Source organism: Pyrus communis, chromosome 1, assembly GCF_963583255.1.
Source record: "Pyrus communis chromosome 1, drPyrComm1.1, whole genome shotgun sequence".
In the NCBI taxonomy this organism is placed as follows: Eukaryota; Viridiplantae; Streptophyta; class Magnoliopsida; order Rosales; family Rosaceae; genus Pyrus; species Pyrus communis.
In genome coordinates, this window is record NC_084803.1 from 11,741,022 (window position 1) to 11,760,932 (window position 19,911).

The 19,911-nt window shown below is 38.3% G+C and overlaps 2 protein-coding genes and 1 pseudogene across 3 annotated transcripts; 1 reads left to right on the forward strand and 2 right to left on the reverse strand.

The window, feature by feature from the left end:
• Positions 1-7,549: 7,549 nt before the first annotated feature.
• LOC137745044 (omega-hydroxypalmitate O-feruloyl transferase-like) lies at positions 7,550-8,992 on the reverse strand (annotated as a pseudogene).
• A 91-nt stretch (positions 8,993-9,083) lies between these two features.
• LOC137739312 (probable plastidic glucose transporter 2) lies at positions 9,084-13,733 on the reverse strand. Its single transcript, XM_068478869.1, has 14 exons — positions 13,393-13,733; positions 12,847-12,987; positions 12,493-12,604; positions 12,315-12,382; positions 12,074-12,206; positions 11,531-11,630; positions 11,333-11,445; positions 11,161-11,254; positions 10,914-11,067; positions 10,617-10,760; positions 10,456-10,529; positions 10,283-10,371; positions 9,839-9,953; positions 9,084-9,601 (listed from the first exon to the last, which is right to left on the reverse strand). Exons 2-14 carry the CDS (start codon positions 12,968-12,970, stop codon positions 9,419-9,421), a joined length of 1,503 nt encoding a protein of 500 aa, XP_068334970.1. The 5' UTR covers positions 12,971-12,987; positions 13,393-13,733; the 3' UTR covers positions 9,084-9,418.
• Positions 13,734-14,604: 871 nt separating this feature from the next.
• On the forward strand, positions 14,605-18,539 carry LOC137736159 (uncharacterized). 2 transcript variants are annotated; one of them, XM_068475487.1, is made up of 3 exons: positions 14,605-14,847; positions 17,121-17,421; positions 17,657-18,539. In XM_068475487.1, the coding sequence occupies exons 1-3, from the start codon at positions 14,658-14,660 to the stop codon at positions 18,276-18,278; spliced, it is 1,113 nt and encodes a 370-aa protein (XP_068331588.1). In that variant the 5' UTR covers positions 14,605-14,657; the 3' UTR covers positions 18,279-18,539. The 2 variants fall into 2 exon arrangements, with proteins under 2 accessions (XP_068331588.1, XP_068331590.1); XM_068475489.1 differs by lacking the exon at positions 14,605-14,847 and adding an exon at positions 15,509-16,622.
• Positions 18,540-19,911: the final 1,372 nt, after the last annotated feature.

Consider the following 19,911-nt stretch of genomic DNA (forward strand, 5'->3'; position numbering starts at 1 on the left):
CACTCAAATTTGATGTCAAAAGTTATGTTTAAGTAGTCAAAGGTAGACCTCTCACTTCAAATACATCCCACAAGGGATTAATTTAGTTACAAATTGGGTAAAGTACAAAAAATTATCTCAACTATTGATGTCACGACATTTTCATACCTCATCTTTTAAAATTGACAATGTCATATCTTATCTTACGAATTTGTGTCAATGTTATACCTTCCGTTAGCTTGGCGTGAATTTCTCAGTTAAATGTTGACGTGGCTTGATTCAGAGCCCACTTTCTATTAAAAAAATAAATAAAATATTATTAAAAACTAAAAAAAAATCATTTAATATTTTTTAAATATTAAAATAATAAAGAAAAGTTAAAAACAAAAACAAAAAACAAAAAACAAAACATTTCATCCCTTTCCCCCTCCCTCCCCCATCTACCAAGCCTGCAACCCATAAAACAAAAGAAGAAGAAGTAAAAATTAAAAAAAAAACTTCATCCCTTCCCACCCTCCCCCACCCCCCCCTCTTCTCCCCCACCCGAGCCCTACCTGCAACCCAGAAAATTCTCAATTCGTCTTCCCCTCGCATCCACCCTCCGCACCCAACCAACCTTGCACCCACCTCTCGCGGAATCAGCCTGACGAACAAGATTTGGGTTTTTTTTTTTTCTTCTTCCTCTTCTTCTTCTTCCTCCTCCTTTTTCTTTGTTGCAGGGGGTTGGATTTGTTTTAGGGGGGGGGACGAACTGGGTTGGGGTTTTTTTTTTTTTTTTTTTCCTTCTTCTTCTTCTTATCCTTCCTTTTTCTCCTTCTTCGGGGGGTTAAGGGTTGATGGGTTTTCAAATTTGTTTTTTTTTTTTTTGGTTGAAGATTACGCAGGGAAGAAGAAGATGGGGAGAGAGAGAAAGGGGTGGATGGGACGAAAGGTTTTGATTTTTATTTTTTTTTTAACTTTTCTTTATTATTTTAATATTTAAAATATTAAACGATTTTTTTTTAGTTTTTTTTTTATATTTTATTATTTTTTTAATAGAAAGTGGGGTCTAGATCAAACTACGTCAACATTTAACTGACAAATTAACGACATGCTAACGTAAGGTATAAACATTGGTACAATTTCGTAAGATGAGGTATGACATTGTCAATTTTAAAAGATGAGGTATGAAAGTGTCGTAACACCAATAATTGAGGTAGTTTTTGTACTTTACCCTTAGAAATTTCACATCTTTTACTTAAGATGTGAACTTGAATTGTAAGGGAAGAAATATCAATTTCGAGAGATTTTTAATACCTTTTTCGTAGTGTCATGTGGTATATATACATAAAAAAAAATTATCGCATGAATAGATTAAGAAGATATTGAATTTTTCTATACATGTATAATAACTCGTAAGCTAATAACACCACGTAACTATGCTATAGTCATGTGATGGTGACATTAAAAATTTATCTTTGCGAAGAGCATATCATGAATTAATAATATTTCACGAAATTTGGACTTATTGAAGATTATTTGGATGGAGACCCAAATTATGAGTTATATGACTTGGATTGGAGATCCCCACCAGATCTCTCCAACCAAGTCCTAGGGATCCGAAAATCCGGACCATTGAAATTTGATCCAACGGTTACAATTATTATATCTTTTAGAGAGACTCCTTGTTTGTAGCCGTTTGATCAAATTTCAAGGGCCCATATCTTCAGATCCCTAGGATTTGGTGGGAGAAATCCGAAAGGGATCTCTTCCCTTTTTGGAGGGACATAGAAATCTCAAATTATGTTGTTTCTGCGCACGTCTTAGTTTTGTCTCAATGAGATAAAAGTTTAAAAAAAATTCAAGAGATTGTTCAATAATGACATAAAAAATGACAATAGATTCAATTTTTTCATCTTCAATTATATTTATCGCATGAGTTTATTGTTTCTTCACATGTCTACACAATAAAAGTAAACAACTAATGAGAAAATTCATCAATTTACCCTAGAATTTGCACAATTCCCTTTCTCTAGTTCTCAATTGTTCTCCCTTGCATCCCTCATGGACTTGCCTACACCAACATGGGATTCATTCGAGTAGATGATGTGTAACAACCCGTCCCTAAAAATGATGATTTTATAATTTTAATACGTGATTTTACAAAAATACCCTTTGAGGCGAGGGTGTTTGACTTCTGTTGACCGTTCGAAGTCACAATTAATGTTTCTAATTAGATTTTGAAGCTACAGACGCATAGGCGAAATCCGTTTACGAGTCCGGATTATAACGGTATAACTACGGACATTAGAAATTGTTTCACTAAACTTTAGATTTAAAGGAAAATTAAATCCCACCATGTGGGAAGTGTAGCCAATTAGAAAATTAGGGAGGAATGAGTGGACCAATCAGACAAAAAGGGGAAATGACCAATTAGGAAAAAGGGGTGGATAGCCAATGAGGAGAGGGGATTTCCCTCTTCCCGTCAGCCACACCCACGCCCACGACTGAAACCGGTTTTGACCTAGTTCTAATTCCAGGTGATTTCCACCAAGTAATTTGACAAAATTCACCCATTCTCCACCTGGAAATCATCCCTTGACCTCCCTTCTTCCATTTTCACCCAAGATTAGGAGGAATTTGGTGGTAAATTGTTCTAAAAACCGGCGGTAGGTGCCGTGAGACATTACTCGGAATTCACTAATTGTGAATCAATCTCCTTCAATTACCACTACCAAAACACTTCCCTAGAACCTAGGAACAAAGCCCAGACAGTGGTGGAGGCACCAGAGCAAGTTTGGAGGTCGAATCGAACACACCCAAGTATAAGGTTTTCGACGGGTTTTAGCAAAATTGAAGCTTTTTCTGGCCTAATTGGCCTTGGCCATAGGTATTAAAGTTACTCTACTCATTGAGATCTTCATTCATGTAAATTTTGGTAATTTTTGGATATAGTTGAATTTTCCGGGCGGCCGACCGCCACCGGCAGTGGCGCGTGGTCAGTGGGCCGCCAATGCTATTTTTAGGCTTTATTAAATGTCTTGAATTCAGTTTTGATATTTGAATGACGTAGGTTGATCATTTGAACTTAAATTCTCTACGATACATTAATAGATATTTATGTGAATCGACGATCCAACTGTTGGATCGTCACCAAACTTTGTTACATTGTAGTACGTAATATTTGAAGAATGTAGGAAGTTACAGATTAGGAATCCGACGTATGGATCTTCCCGAATTGGATTGGTAAGTTCTTAAAAAAAATGTTAACCGCCACTTGGTTGAGGCAATTGGCGGAGATCCGACCGTTAGATCATAATGAAACATTAGGACGTGGTTCTAGGAACATAATGTGAATATTTGGAAGTAACAGATTGGGAGTCCGTGATGCTGATCTTCCGAAGTGAATTACGTAGGGATGTGTTTTATGTAAATTATGTATTCTATCGGTAAGAACTCTGAGACGTGATTTGATAATTGTTCTAGACGACATTGGTTGGTGATGTCTCGATACGTGTGCTAGGGAATTGTAGCGCGGACCTCAGGTGAGTGGGTCTTTTCCTTTCTGTCGTGTGTGTGTGTGTGTGTATATATATATAATTGATAATTCCACCAACGTTTATAAATCGATTATTGCTTATGATTACTGTGAATGTTTAGAAGTAATTATTGTGAACTACGAATGGCTTGATCCTTGTTTAGGGTACGTATGCAGTCTAACGAGACGTTAGATGCAGCCATATAATAAATGAGATTAAATAATTGAGACAATAGCCATGTTTAGGGTACGTATGCAGTCTAACGAGACGTTAGATGCAGCCATATAATAAATGAGATTAAAAAATTGAGACAATAGCCTTGTTTAGTGAATTGAGCAATGTGAAGGACATTGGTGGGAAGTGTGAGATTTAGCTTTATGATTTGGTGATTAAATGTTGATCATAAATCAATGCGTGAAGAATCAAAAAATTGAAGTAAGGAAAGGTAAGTAACGATGGTTAATTTAACTAGTATCTAATTGGGCTTATCACTGATGATTACTCTCAAAAGTAAATTGTTTGAGAGTATGGTGTTATTGATTGTACATGTTACGCCGTATTATATATTTTGGGAATATCATGAAATGTTTGGGTTTAGATTGCATCATGGCATATTCATATGGATATTACTTGAACCTAACTATTGTGAATGCTTTGAAGTGCTAAATGACGCAGCGGACGCCCAGATAAGTTTCAGGTGAATACATGTGTGATGATAATGATGGTAGTGAGTATGATTGTGTTGAGATATATTATAGCTTATAAACCTGCACCCCTGTGTTAATGCTCCTACCCGTGGCCAAGGCACAGTCCTTCAAGTGATGTTCACTTCCTGCACCTTACGCTCACCTTGGATCTAAGGTAGGTGCACAGTCCTGTCATACAGACCACTTTAGGTGGTTTCGACTCGTAGGTGACCCGCGATTATTCACACAGTCTTCACGTGATTGTAGCATTTAAGCGTATGTATTTACACCCAGTCTTGTCGTACAGACCACTTTAGGTGGTTCCGACTCGTGTGCAGGTATACTTATTAAGCTATTGGCTAGCATGTTATTGAGTTATTGGCTACCATGATTGATGAGATATGTGATGAGATATGGATAAGTTATACAAGTCACTAGAGGTGACTCCGACTTATGTGCTAGCATTGATTGATGAGATATGACTGCAGTCGTACATGTCACATTAGATGACTCTGACTTATATGTTAGTATTGATTGATGCGATATGAATAAGTCGTACAGGTCACTATAGGTGACTTCAGCTTGCGTGCTAATATGGCTTATTAGGCACATGATTATTTATATTGCTAATGAGATGTTGAGTAGTATTATACTTATGAGTTTACTGTTAGTATGCTTTTGATTTCATACTTCTACGTAATATGATTTGCTGGAAACTATTCGAGTTTTACGGTGAGGGGTTACTACCTTTGATAATGGAAATGATTTTGAAAATCTTTGTTTTGACCACTCACACTTTCTATTTTTTTTACATCCCTTCAGGTTTTAGTAGCATGGTTCCGTATTGACGAGGACTCGTGGCACTCTCAATTCTGATGGCTTATTATGATGGTATAATTATTATCTTTGTTCACTGTACTTTTTTTATACTCTGTATCATGTGTGAAATGGATCCATACCCGCTCACTGCGTAGTTGTGTATATAGGCACTTTTAGGTTTAAATTTATTCACATTTTACACAGCATCACATTCTTTGGCTTCATCACCTTCCGGGTGTCGGCCAACACAGCTCGATTCGGAGTCTTAATGGACTTTCCGGGTCAGGGTGTGTCATGATGGAACTACGTGAAAAGGTAGATTAATTCTTACTATTTCCCTTGTACACGTACATTATTACTACGTACTCACTCTCAACATGCATGCATAACTTCCTTTCTCTTTATGTTATTTTAACATGATATCGCAAATGGTCATTTACCACAATGGTAGAAAGGTGTTGATTCCTTACATAATGACGTGGGTTCAAACTTCGTCGATGACTAATCTAACATTTAATCTAACAAAAAAAAAACATGATATCGAATGGCTTGTTACTCTCCCCCTCTAATAATTTAATTGTTTTGTTTTTGGGCCGTACGTACGAAATCTTGAGCAAGGAATTCTTTGAAAACCATTAATCTCTCTCCGAATTTAGGTCAATAGTCTCTGAATTCGTTGATGATGGTTTGCAACTTCTGGCTAGCATGAACCCTACTTATCTTGCAGAGTTAAGTACGCAAAGGTCCACGATGACGCCAAGAATCTTAAGAAAATCTGCAGAGAATTTGGAGCTGTGGGGATGGAAAAAGAGCGTGTGCTGAGCTGCAGAAACTACCAAGATAAAAGATATTGAACGTTGTGGTCTCTCCTTCAAGAATTTGCACGCGGAACATGATCGCCTATTCGCCTTGTTAAGAATCTAGGCATTTTTCTACAGGCTTTTTTTTTCTACGGGTAAATCTCCCATTTTTATTCATCATATGATTTCAGTTGTTTATTTATTTAAAATTCACTTTGGTTGTGCGAATAATCTTTTTCTAATACAATAGACAGTGATGGAGTCAAATAACCAAATCAGGACGGACCTTTAAGTCATAGAAAGATTAGCCTTTGAAATATAATTAATGTGAAAAATTAAAGGTTTTGTTTTTCGTATTGGCATGGAAACTTTTAATCAAACAAGAATAGTGGAGCTTTAAATTTGGTATGAAAAGCCCAGTATTGAAATGAATTTATCCTAAAAACAAAACTTGTTAATGAGCTTTGATAAAAAAAAAAAAATCAACACATTAGAGTCGTAGAAAAATTTAAAATCACGACTTAAAATTAGATTTTGTTCTAGACTGTATATGCATTTTTTTATATCGACTAGCCAAAAAAGAGGGTATGGTTTTTACATAAATAAAAAAATAAGGGTTAGTTTTAATATGGTAAAAAATAAGGCAACTTATAAGAATTTTTTTTTCTTTCAGTTTAAAAGAATCTAATAAAATAGGGAATTTTAATGAAAGGCTTCAGGTATTGTTTATTTAACGAAAAACCACATTTTTACACTAAAAAGTGAATTCTGATACTAATCACTTTACCTTTTATTTTGTCTTTATCGTTAAAACTTAAAATTTTCAAACCATTTTCATTAGTTTTCCTAATAAAATACAAAAACATTAGGAAGTCTCGAACCCAAGTCATTTGGAGTTGCAAAATCCTAGTAGCCAATGAGCCACATGCTCATTTTGATAAGGGGGTGTGCTTTCCACTCACCTCTTTTTACTTTTCACACACCCCTTGTTAATTTCTGTCATTTGATCTTCTTCAATTCATCCGATCCGACGAACGAAAATTAAAAGGGTGTGAGAGAAGTAAAAAGTGATGTGTGGCTATCACACCCCTTTGATAAGCCTTGCAGAGAGTACATAGATAAGCTGAATTTTCAGGGTAGGGCATTGGCCTTCATGTGACTCCGTCACTTCTAAGAGATAAGGGTGAAAGAAATTGAGTTAAGTCGCACAATGAGTTTTCATAAAATTTGATATGAACTTGCCATGTATATCTATGAGGTTGAACTAAGACCTCTCACTTATAAATTGAGACAATGTCATCAGAGTCTAGTGCTAATTAAGTGACACTTTTAAAGTAATGTAGTTTAGACACACAAAACTAACATCGATGCTGATGTAGTCTCTAATACAAGTGGGCTTCACATATAATGGTAGGGCTCACCTCTATTACACTAGTAGAAAACCTATCTATTTACACTGATTTCGTAAGTGTCATTTAGGGAGTGTGTTACCAACAATGTGAATGTTGTGTGTCTAACTTGTACTTTGCCGTGACTAGTACTAGAGTCTAATGATACATATTTCTCTTCATTTGTAAACAGCAGGCCTTAAGTTCAACAACGTAAAATGACAAGTTCGATACCAATTTATTATGTTCCATTGTGTGTGGACCGGCCAAAATTCTCATCCCTTTACCCATTTTGGTTACCTACAGTTTTACACAAAAGATTGCCAAATAAACTAGTCTCAACAACATTCCAAAATTTCTCAATTCAACTTGATTACTTCCTCTGTAATCCAGCTCGAACTAAACAACCTTTTGGTTTCGAGTAAAGCCCCTTTTCTCGATATATGTATGCCCTCATTTTTTTTGGACGCAGATGCGAGGAATTTTTCCAAATCAACCCCGACGAGCAAATTCAGCAGGCTGCCGAGGATTTTTCGACGGAGTTGACAACATAGAAGAGCACATTGCCAGTGCAGATAACAGTGTCCAAAGGGCTTGTCAAGCAGATAACAGTGTCCAAAGGGCCTGTCCCCTTCGACATAATCCACCGTTGATCTCAGGTATTCTTTGGAGATGCTAAGCCGCGCTTCATGAACCAAACGTGTTGTGTCCGAAAGCCTTCCATACACAAGCTTTCTCATCGTGCTTGTGACACAAGCAAGGCACACCACATTTCCGTAACACCCTTCTTTTACCGGCAGGTTCTTAAGCTTCTTCTGCACATTGACAGAGAATGTAAGCCTCAGCTCGTAGTTTAACGACTTCACATCGAGTGCTTTCACCCATGATCTCCATATGTGAGCAGATATAGCATCAAAAGTGCTGCAGTGCTCGACATGTCATCATTTCGTTGTGCCGAAGTTTTCAGCCAGGTTTGAAATTCACGGCTTATTCTATAGCACCTTTGAACAGCTTTGGTTTGCCAGAGACTCGTTGTGAGATTTGATCCGTCATCAATTCTCATGTACTCAATGTTTGGGAATTTAACCAGCGGCAGATCGCGAGGTTGGAAAATTTCCCTGTCCCAACACGGCGCCAGGTTTGAGATCAATGCGCCGGCTTTTGCGGTGGCAGCCCAGGAGCTGAGAAATTGTATAGCACCAATCCCGTCGGCAATACAGTGGCAGAGTCTCAAGCCAAGGCTAAACCCGCCGCAGCGGAAAAGAGACACCTGAGCTATCAGCAATGGCATGTCAAGCACTTTGTATGGCTCTTCGTGGGGAAACCTAAATATCGGCGGCGTCCATGCCGGGTTTGGCACTTTGAGGTCTCTGAGATCGGCCAAGGACCTTTTCGCAATGCACCTGCACCATGAGAGCTCCTTGGTCTTGCCCAGAAAACACTTCTAGCTTTCCATTTCCAATCTCTCTCAGCCTACCGGGAGCTGCGGGAGTAGGCCCCGAGGGCATGACGGGAACCATATGATCGATGGTGATGGGGGGATGTGGAGGTGAGGGAAATGGAGCTCTTGAACCCACGGAGGAGCCACGAGAGGGGATGCAATCGATGCCGAAAAGCTGCATTTGTAGGAAGATCACTCTTCTCTTCGACATGCAAAAATGCTTTAGCTAAATAGATGAAGAATTTGAAGTTCTTGGTGTAGAACAGTTGGTGCTGATCTTATTCATGCTAAAAAAATCAGTTCTTGATAGAATTAACAATTCTGTATATAGTTTCAGGCTGAAATTTTTAGCAGATGAAGAAAAACGTATACAGAATTGTTATATCGTGCGATGTGACGTGCGATGTGACGTGCGGAGAAGCTGTCCCGAGGAACCGTGCCTTGAGCTACGGTGAGTAAAACTGATTATATTTGAACGATTCCTCAAATTTATCATTCATTTTCAAGGTACATTTATAGTTTAAACAGATACAGATACGTAATTGTGCATATAGATTCACACTACCGCCTATACGACTATGATCGTCTAAGTCATACCTGGATAAAGACACGAGTTCACCAAAATTTCACTGACGAGAATCTGAACGAATTAGCTTGTTTGGTTTTTACTCTTTCCCCCTTCCATTGAAAGTACTAATCTATTCTAAATAGTACCATATTCGGCAGTAACTCGAAACTGGTAGGGTTCCAGCAGCAAACACTGCTCTCATATTATAAGCATCTATCTCTATTCTTGTGGAAGGAGCGCTATCTCGATTTCTTGGAGTGATTTTCCTTTTGTTTCAATCACATTTCGCTTCACGAAAACCACAGCCATCATGCAAAAGGTGCCAAATATAGAATACAGAAGCTGCGGACCAAGTTGTTCCAGCAGTTGCAAGAACAGCAATCCCACAAAGAAATTTATCACCTGAAAAATACCAGTCACGGAATAAATGAAACCATAAGATAACTGAACAACATTGATTGATTCAGAATCCACAGAGGAAGAAGCTAATCACAAATTAGTAGAACGCTGAATCTGAGAACAACTAGGAATGTAGCCTAAACAAGATGCTGCTCAGACCACCCGAACAGGAAGCCTTTCACCACAGGAGACATACATAAAAGAAGATGACATGGAATTCAGACAGAGAAAGAGAGTTACCCAATACACCGACATACAGACGGCCATTGCTTTCGCTCTAATACGGCTGGGGAATATTTCTGGTAAAAGGAGACCTGGAACTGGACCAGCTCCTAGAGCAAATGTTAAGACGAACCTGCACAAGTTTTGGGGTAGATGATTGAATATTAAAAGTTTGATTTAATTCGTGTTATTGTGTAATGTGATTATTCACCAAGGTGAGGTGCCAAACCGGTGAATATAATTTTCTAAAAAGCTTCATAAGCATCATAAAATATCACGATATGGCAACAATCATATTATTGTCACATATGCAGCGGCTATGGACACAACCTCAGCATGTACAATATGTATAAGAAGAATATCGTTTGAAAATTTTGCATGCAGATAAATTTATTTGATGCGGCTATGATCATACAACATACGATTAATCTTCAAGATGTAAAATTCAAAATTATTACTCACATCAGCATTCCACCAACAGATAGGTACAGTGATCCAGACCCTGATGAATTAAAGCTTGCTGCAGCAACTTGAAGACCCATTGACACCGCCTGAGCGGATAAAATGCATCACATAATTGCCTAGCAAGATAATGAATTCCGCGAACCAAAAAATGATATGCAACTTCAACTTACCATGCCAAAGAAGCTCCATAAGAGTAGCAGCTTCCTTCCTACTTTATCCATCAAAAGCATTGCAACAGTAGATCCTGGAAATTATAAAAATCCAACCAGTCAAGAGACAGAATGCAATAGTTGTGGGTAAGTGAATATGCAACCAAGAATCTAAAGTATACCTGACAAATTTGCGATTCCTACAAAGGCATTTGCAAGGCCTGATGATACTCCGGCACTTTTAAATACAGCCGAGGAGAAATAAAAGACAGCATTTATACCAGATAGCTGTTGTAAAGCATATAGAGTTGACCCAATAAAAACAACTGCAAAACAAATACGTGAATAACCAAGCACTTTCAGAAAGCCGAAAGATCACAAGAAAGAGGAAAGAAATACACCATAGATGGATGGAGAGGGATAGAGGAGCCTAAATATACGCAGAGCCCATAGGAAATACCAGAATGTATCATATATACCTCTAAAATGGCGTCCATAAAACAACTCCGAAAGGCTTACAGCATCTGTCTCATCTCCCCTGTCCAACTTGGCTAAATCTGCCATGGCAGTTTTGACATGTGATCCACCAAGGAGCTTCTCAAATTGAGCTTCTGCCTCAGAAGTTCTTCCTTGCTATATCATATGAAACAGAGATTGTTAACATTTGTTTTAAGAGGTGTGCTCAATTTTTCTATTCAACTAAAGACAAGTGTGATGCAAGCATACCTTATGTAGCCAATGTGGACTCTCTGCACAGAATACCATGGCAAGTGCCAGTATTACAGCTGGAATTATCGATACCCAAAAACAAACACGCCACCTGACACATAATTTAAAATAGTAAGTTTGAAAGGTTAAATGTGAATCAAAGATATTGTGAAGCCTATCACATTCTTACCAGCCAGCGATTTCTTTAACAGGAATTCCAACAAAAAGAGCTCCCATAATCCCCAGGCATGTTGCAATCTGGATGAGACTGCCATAAGTACCCCTCACAAAAGCAGGAGAAACCTGCTCAAGTTAACGAAAAAACATTAGATGAGATAAGAAGCACAATATATAATAACAAATTAAAAAAAGATTTAAGCTAGATTACCTCTGTCACATAAAGTGAAGCAACAGGAGGGGCCAGTCCCATACCAGTCCCAACAAATAACCTTCCTATAAGCATACCAGCAAGAGTTTTGGTTGATGCACTGAAAAAGCAGGTAGTAATTTTAGCCAGATGTACTTCAATATGTATTATAAGAGGGCCTTGGGAGATACGAGCATGTGAGTGTTGAGGGCTACTTGTAGACTTATAGTTAAATATAAATGAGTGCAGTTACATCGGGATACTGACAGATCATATATCTACATTACAGAAACCAGACTAATCTTAGCTGATTTTGTGACAGATCATATATCTACATTACAGAAACCAGACTAATCTTAGATATAAGTGGGCACCGTCAAAATGTTATATCACAAGTTCACAACCCAAAAGCTTCCATGGATATAGCTACTAAACTGAAAGACAAATTACATAATATGAAAATATGAAGAGAGTGAAAACCAATCTCACAATATAAAGATCCATGTACTTCTTAATCAAATGATGATACTGTGACAGAGTTGCCTCTCAAAGTAAATATATCACCTCATAACAGCACCAATTATCATAGGCAATGCACACAGTTGAAAAGTCTTACGACGTCCTACTCCATCGGCTAACCATCCACTGAATAAAGATCCAACCAAGGCACCTCCCAAACAAGTACTCACCACCAGACCTTCATTTCATATAAAATGACAGAAACCCATCAGTACAAAAAGTCAAATGCAAAAGTCAGACATTAGATTACAACAAACAAAGAAAGTAAACATCTACTTAATACCACCTTCTGCCAAGGTATTCCCTTTGAAACCAAGATCTTTAGAAATGCTTTCGAGTGGTTCATTAACTACCCTGCACAAAGCAAGTGTTAGAACAAAAAATCAAAAAGGTATATTATTCTCTTAAGCTTCAACATAAACAAACTATGGAAAAGAGAGGGGAAGCGGACGGTAAGCACCAACCCGAGATGGTAGCCAAACAAGAATGCAGATAGAGTTGCCACAAGTACATGGGGGAAAGATCGCTTCCATGAGGGGTTTGAAAGTTCTGGAACTGTACTTTTCTGTACAAGAGCTAAAACGGATACAAGGATTAAACCCTTAGTTGAATGATATACATGTTATAAGCATATACTTACTGCCGAAACAAGACCTTAGAATCAATGAACTCCTCACTATAATTTCCAAGAAAAGTGTGGTCTTTACAAGTATCTCTGACATTATCCTTTTAATATGTGCTTTAATTCATCATAAGGAAGTACAAAACAATAGATTATGTGCATAAATATGCTTCAGACGCTCAATAAACCGAGTTACCTGAGTTTTCTTCCATGTCAAGAGGATCCATCAACTCTTTCGTATCCAGGTCAATGGTATTCGAATAGTCTCTCGATGACAACCGATTGTACATCGAGAAAGCTTCGCGATGGCGACCCCGCATGCCAAGCTGCAACCAGCCTTCCCTTGCAAATTAGAACAATTTAGAATCATACTTTCGAAATATGCATTATTTCAACTGCAAACAAGCACTAACTTAACCGATTGCAAAGGAAACGCTGAAGACATGAAATTTATATAATTTTCCTTTCCTCATTTTCTCGGGAACCGAACAGATAATAACTATCAAATAATTCCGCAAAGAAAACAAAGCATTCACAAAAACAGAGCCTCCGCCAAACAATTCCACAACAAAACCAAATTAAGAATGAAACTTTCAACCAAAATCTAAAATCAAGTAAGAAAATACGGAAATCAAGAATTAAAAATCACAACCAACCAAAAAAATGGAACCAAAACGAGAGCTGCAAGTTGCGATTCAGAAAACACTCAAACTTCACAGAAATCCATACGAAGCTGGAATACCTTCTCTACGCTCCGATCATCCAACGGATCTGAAGTTCGATCAGCGAATCAGAGACGTGGGGGAAAAGGATTTCGGTGAGGTTTGGGAGCCTCTCACTCTCGAAGTCCTTTCCTTTACGGCTCTGAGCTGTACGAACGTTCGAGAACGAAGGTTTGAAGCAGCTTTGTTTACGCGCCAGTGAGAAATTGGCGGGTGCTGCGGTGGTGGTGGTGGGCCGGGTGCGGTGGTTGCTGGTGTGATAAATGACTGGTCAGGAAGGAAAGGAAGTTGTTGCAGATTGATTACGGAAAAAGCTATGGAAGCAACCTCTCGTTTTGCTTTTCCGAGAGTAAACAAGAGAAACAGACAAAACTTTTTTTTCTTTTTTTATTTAACAAAAAAAAGAGTGAATTGCAATTTAGTTCATAAATTATCATCTAAAAGAAAATCAGGTCTAACTATTTCAGGTCTAACTATTTTTTTTCAGAAAAATCAATCTGTGAATTATAAAAATGTGTCAGTTACATCCCTAATGTTAGATTAAAAAATACAACATTTATTTTTCTATTAATTTAAGTCACATTACTTGTATGTAATACATATTGGATGATAGACTGGTAAGTTTCTATCAAGAAATAGTGTGTGTAGTTAACTTTAGATAGTAAAATAGACGTTAGATTCGTAACTTATATAAAATTTTAAGAGCTTATAGGTAAGAAAAAGACCAGAGTTACAGTCTAAAGTGTGTAAAGTGGTAAAGTGACTTAAGTTGACGAAAAATTAGATTACATAACTTTGAATATAATTGTAGAGATGAAATTATCAATTTTTATGAAATTAGCAATTTTTATTGAATTTAAAAACTTATTTGAACAAAAAAAAAAAACTCAAAACCCAAATTTTTACTGAAGTGATTATTTAGAGGCTAAAACATCACTTCACCATTTAAACAATAAAAAAAAATTGTCGTATGGCCATGTAACTTTAATTATCTTTATGACGTCAAATTGAATTCCTTATTGAAAAAGGAATTGCTGGTGGTCGGTCTTTGTTAACGGTGGAACTTCCATCTGAACCTTTGAGAATTTTATTTTTGCATTTCCGTCCTTGTAGTTTGGATAAATTTCTAGTAAGCCATGTAACTTACTAAATTGTAAAAAGTAGAAAAAGTGCCGCCCTTTTCCATAATTTCACAAAAATTCTCACACCAAATTTAGGGCATTGCATTACGCTCGCACCTTTTTCTCGCGTCTCATCGCTATCGAACAGCGAAGCGCACAGGACGATGGGGTCAAGGGACAAAGACCCAAAGGCACCGCATCATCAGCCTCTTCTCAGCAGCCTCGTCGTGCGGCCCTCCACCAGCGACGGCACTGGTGGTGGAGGCGGTCGACGTAGCAGCGATTACGAGCCCGGCGAGGTTCGCCACGAGCCTCCTCCCTACACTCGTTCGGATCGTTACTCTGATGACCCTGGTTTGTCTCTATAATTCTCCGCTTTTTATTTTCATGGATTTTATTCGTTGTTTGACGGTGATTTATGCTCAAATCTTAATATTTGATTTTGTATTTTGCACTTAAATCTTAATTTGATTAGTATTTATCATTTTATCTTCTAGATTCCATACTCATGATTTTTTATTTTATTACTTTTTTTTTCTTGAGTTTCTGTAGGCCTTTTGATGCAGAAGTAAATCTAAATGTATGTTGTAGGATTTTATCATATGTTGTGTGTTTGAAGTGAAACTTGTAGGACAAAGAGGTTAATATGTTGGAATTAGTTTTCGACCTTCTGTGAGCATAACTGTATTTATCGTATTGAAATAGTTTATGAGCAATTGATTTTCAAGGTTAGTTTCGTGTTTATGATTAAAGTTTAGTTTGTGCTTGATCGTGTTTACGATTATCATAAGTACTTGATCGTGTTTACGATTATCATAAGTGTTTGATAGTGTTTACGACTGTCCTATGAATTTGTGCCAACAAAATATGGGTTTCTTGAACCTGTTGATTGTTTACACTGCGTGTCGAACATGTGGATCTATGACCAATTATCTAGTGTCAAACTGTGAATAAATGAATTCTGCTATTGTGTCTTACAGCTCTGAATGTGCCCGCAAGAACATGAATCTTGAGGAACGCATGTTGGTGTGAGTGCCGTCTTGGATCATGGTCTGGGGCAATTGTTTTTTCATATTGTGGGTATTGATGGGAAATGTATATGATGCGTAAACTCGTGGGTTGCTGCATCAATGAATATGGGTTTCTAGGCCTCATTTTGTTGTATTGACTATGGTTGTGGTTTTTGTCTGCTTTTTTATGGGATTGGTGATTATGGTGTCCGGTTCATTTCAAATAAGATTTGTATAGAAATGCCAATCAAAAATGGAAGTTTGAGAGGGTCTTAAGAATATCTGGGCACAGGAGATGGTGCGAGCTTGCACAGAACTTATCACCACTAAAAGTATCATTTTTGTTAATCTGAATTGCAATTTTGCAACCAACATTAAGGATGCCGTACTGGAAATGCTGCTGGAAGATGGAAAGTTTGTTACAATTGCCAGATGGTGGGAAATTCCGTTTGGTCAAGTGGTAATGAATTTACCATGTTAGTAAAATTAAGGACGGTGTTATTTGCTGGGTAATGTTGAGCTTTTCTAGTTTTCTCGGTTTCACCGGTTTAACTTGTGCTTGGGAATTGTATTGATAAGTGGTTTGTTTGCGGTTTCATTTCCAACTTTTCTTGTTTTTTGGGGGTTCAGTTGGATGGTTATATAGTAACTAATTCTCAGCATTGCTGAATTGGGTGTAGAGTGCAAGGACCCTCGGGAACTTCTTTTAGCATGTCAGTTCTAGGTTCTGTATTTTTTTTGTAGGATTTTATGAATTATATTTGTTGGAAGGTGAACTGGTAAATGGAGGCAACAAATTAATGGGAATTACTTATTTGGGTTGGACATGCATCAGTTGTTTCATTCTTCGTACTGTAATATTCAGAATGGTTATGCAGCGGTTAGTAAACTCTGGGGTTTTGATTTCTTTGAAAGATGTGAAGATGGTCTCTGAAGAAATAAACATATTGGGAGTGGATAAATTGTAGAGTTATTTGGAGGCTTGAAGTTCGGTATGGGTTCTTTTTGGGCAGTTCATTTCCTGTGGGCGTGCACTTTGGTTTCACTGCTCTTTGTTGCAGGCATGCTTCAACTGAAGGTTCTGGAACTACTTTGCACTGGGACTAGTTCTCTGTGCTGGTTAGTATCAAATTTTAGTTAGGTGTATCTGCATCTTCTTTATCTGTAGGTTGCAGATATGGTTGAAATTTTCTTCCTTATCACCGAGAAGGCCATACATGGTTATGGGTACACCAGATTCATGATTATGGGGGTTTTCAGATATGTAGGTTAAAAGCTTGTAATGGTTATGTGTTCAGCACTGTGAGGTTGAGTAATCATGGTCTGACATGCTCATTGCTGTATTTACTGGTATTATGCGCCAATTGTTTGAGAAGTAACCAGGGCAGTTATCATCTGAACTTCTTATTATCTTCCACATTTATATGATGTTTCTTTTTAACAACCACAATGAAGAGTTCCCGAGTGATGGTAACAGTCCTTACAAACTTTGAAATGATGGTATTGAAGTTTCTGGGTCACAAGTGCCAATTCCTCAGCTACTTAAAATATACTCCCATTGTCTTTGTTTCTGTGCAATTGGTAGTTACTTATCTTACAATTCACTACCTTTTCCAGGACATAGAATGCGTGCAGGTTCTGCTTCCCCTGTACACCGCAGGGATGCAGAAAATCGCTACAGCTCTGAGTATAATCAATCAGGGGGTCCCCCCCGTGGGCGTGATTTTGGCAGTGCAAGGGATTCTGGTAGATATCGAGACCGCTCACCCCATTTTGCTCGAGGAAGAGGTGTTGGCAGGCCATTTGGTAGAGGTTTAGATGGGCCGGGGCTCGTTCCTGGGCCATTCAGAGGTGAAGGGAGTAGAAATAATCCGAATGTGCAGCAGAGAATCGGAGACTGGATTTGCCCAGATCCTTTGTAAGTTCATTTCCCGTCTTTCTTTTGGTTTTTCATATTACTTTTCCTTATTTTTGTGGTTTTCCTCTTTGGAACTGTCACTACTATGATTGCATAGAGGGTTCTGAATCCTATGATTAGGTAGAGGTTTTCCTCTTTGCCTTTCAGTTTTACTTTCATTTTTCTATTATGTGAGTAAGTGCTTGTAAATATGCATTCAGCATGTCCCAATCCTTGTATTCTTTACGTGTCTCAGATGTGGCAACCTGAACTTTGCAAGGCGAGAATATTGTAACAACTGCAACAAGTCACGTCATGGACATGGGGGAAGTCCTCGAAGGGGTTATTCTGGGCCACCACCTCCAAGTGCTCCTCATAGACGCTTCCCTGGTCCTCCAATTGATCCTCCTCCCTTTGGAAGGAGCTTAAATGGTGGCTATAGGTCTCCACCTCATGGCTGGGCCAGAAATGGCCCTCGAGATTTTGGCCCTGGGCTGCCACCTCCAAAACACGAAGGCAGGTTTCCTGACCACCAGTTGCGAAGAGATCGGTTGGATTACTCTGATAACTACAGAGGAAGAAGCAAGTTTGATAGGCCAGTGCCTATGGATTGGGGTAACAGAGATCGGGGAAGGGATAGCTTCTTTAATGAAAGGAAACCATTTGACAGGCGACTGCCCTCTCCTCCACCACCACCGCATCTACCTCCTCACCGTGGCCGATGGGCACATGATGCTAGAGAGAGAAGCCGGTCCCCATTAAGAGGTGGCTCACCACCAAAAGACTACAACAGGCCTCTGTACACGGGTCGGGGTCGGGGTCGGGGACGAGAGGATCGTCGTGGCATGGGGCGAGACCGAGTTGGAGATGCATATTGACAATGAGGCCACAGGGTGATTTTTTTTTTTTTTTTTTTTCTGGTGTAATGTTGTCTCTCGGTAGATATCCGTTTTGCATGTAGGGTGTAAGGAAGAATGCATATAGCTTGCTTAGCACTAGTTTGAAATCAGGTGGGGTCGTTGCTGAATCGAACTTGCACTTCTCCATGGCTGAAGCCATAGCCAATTGTAGTGTATAATATCCCGGATTTGTCACGTTTTGAAGTCGAATTAAAATTTGCCATGTGGTTGGTTGCCTCATACGTATTTTTTCTATCGTTTAAAATTTGTTCTTCGTCGCATGAACGAAAAACTAATCATGACTGTAACGGTGAGCGTTTGACAATAAATATTGGTCGTACCCCGAAGGCGTTATCTTTGGGAATGAATGTTAATTGAGTTATTTATAGTTTTCTTTTGGAGAAATATTGGTCCAATATTATTGGAAAACTGTTATAATTAATACAAAAGGTTTAGTGCATTTAATTTCCCATTGCACGTATGGAGAAATTTTTTCATGTGATTGGAACACACACCTCAACATTACAGGTGGTGTTCCCCACTAATGACCTGTTGACACCTGTATTCTTATAGCATAAATACAATTAATTAAAAAAACAAAATTAAACCGACTCCTTGTATTCACAGTCTCCAAATCACCTCCCACACCCTTCTCCCCCCATGCCTCCCCCATTGGCCGATGCCTTGCCAGAGACTTGCATCGTCCACCCCACCCCACCTCGACTCATCCTTCCCTTCCCCACACGTTTCTCTCTTCCTTTCTTTTTCATCTCAATATTTTGTCCTCCTTCTTGTACTCTTTCTGAGATGGACATAAGAGATGCCGAAAGACAGATCTTAAATCAGAGGTCGAAGACGGAAAATTTGGGTCGATGGAGGTGGGTGGTTTTTGATAGGGTGGGGGAGAACGAGAGAGAAAGGGGGAAAGAAAAAGAGGAAGAGAGAATATATGGAGTGTCGCCTGTGGAATCATAGAGCGGCGATGGAGGTGGTTGGTTTCTGATAGAATGGGTGGTTGGCGTCGGAAAGGGTAGTCGGAGAGTTTTCTGACTTCTTTCTCTTTGAACTATAAGGGTATATTATGAATTTTGTTTATTAATGCTTATCATAAATATCAAAACATAGCAATTTTTTTATTTCAATAATAAAATAGACACATATTAAAATTGTATTAATTGAAAACTCCAAGTGATCTAACGTGCCGATCTATCTGAAAAAATTTCTCGCAAGTATGGAATCAAAGATCTCCAATTATTTCAATAATAAAACGTTTCGTAATTAATTTGGAACTTTAGAAACACAAGTTCAAATTATTCACATTATTTATTTCTTCTAGTTGTTGGTGTTTGCACGCTCTTTGTTTCTTCGGTCGAGGATTCTTATTCTTGTCTTTCACATCCTGTCCGTCCATTTCGTGCATCGTACCAAACTAAAAATAATTCACCAATCACAAATCAAAGATCACACAGACATGTTAACCCTGGACCCCACCAATTTTCCAATCCCGATTAACCACCTCGAAGTCAGCAAATTCTTTTTTAGCGCCAAAACTCCATAATTTCGTTACTTTTTACTTTTCACCGTTTATCGGACCGAATCTTTTTCAAATTTA

What these genes read in the sequence shown, in the direction of transcription:
- LOC137739312 (XM_068478869.1), bottom strand. Translation starts at nt 12,970, where the DNA reads ATGCGGGGTCGCCATCGCGAAGCTTTCTCGATGTACAATCGGTTGTCA. An exon ending in ATAATTGGTGCTGTTATGAG is followed by an intron (nt 11,631 to 12,073) that starts GTGATATATTTA and finishes CTGCTTTTTCAG; the next exon opens with TGCATCAACCAAAACTCTTG. An exon ending in TATGGAGCTTCTTTGGCATG is followed by an intron (nt 10,372 to 10,455) that starts GTAAGTTGAAGT and finishes TTATCCGCTCAG; the next exon opens with GCGGTGTCAATGGGTCTTCA.
- LOC137736159 (XM_068475487.1), top strand. Translation starts at nt 14,658, where the DNA reads ATGGGGTCAAGGGACAAAGACCCAAAGGCACCGCATCATCAGCCTCTT. An exon ending in TCGTTACTCTGATGACCCTG is followed by an intron (nt 14,848 to 17,120) that starts GTTTGTCTCTAT and finishes TACCTTTTCCAG; the next exon opens with GACATAGAATGCGTGCAGGT. An exon ending in TGGATTTGCCCAGATCCTTT is followed by an intron (nt 17,422 to 17,656) that starts GTAAGTTCATTT and finishes TACGTGTCTCAG; the next exon opens with ATGTGGCAACCTGAACTTTG.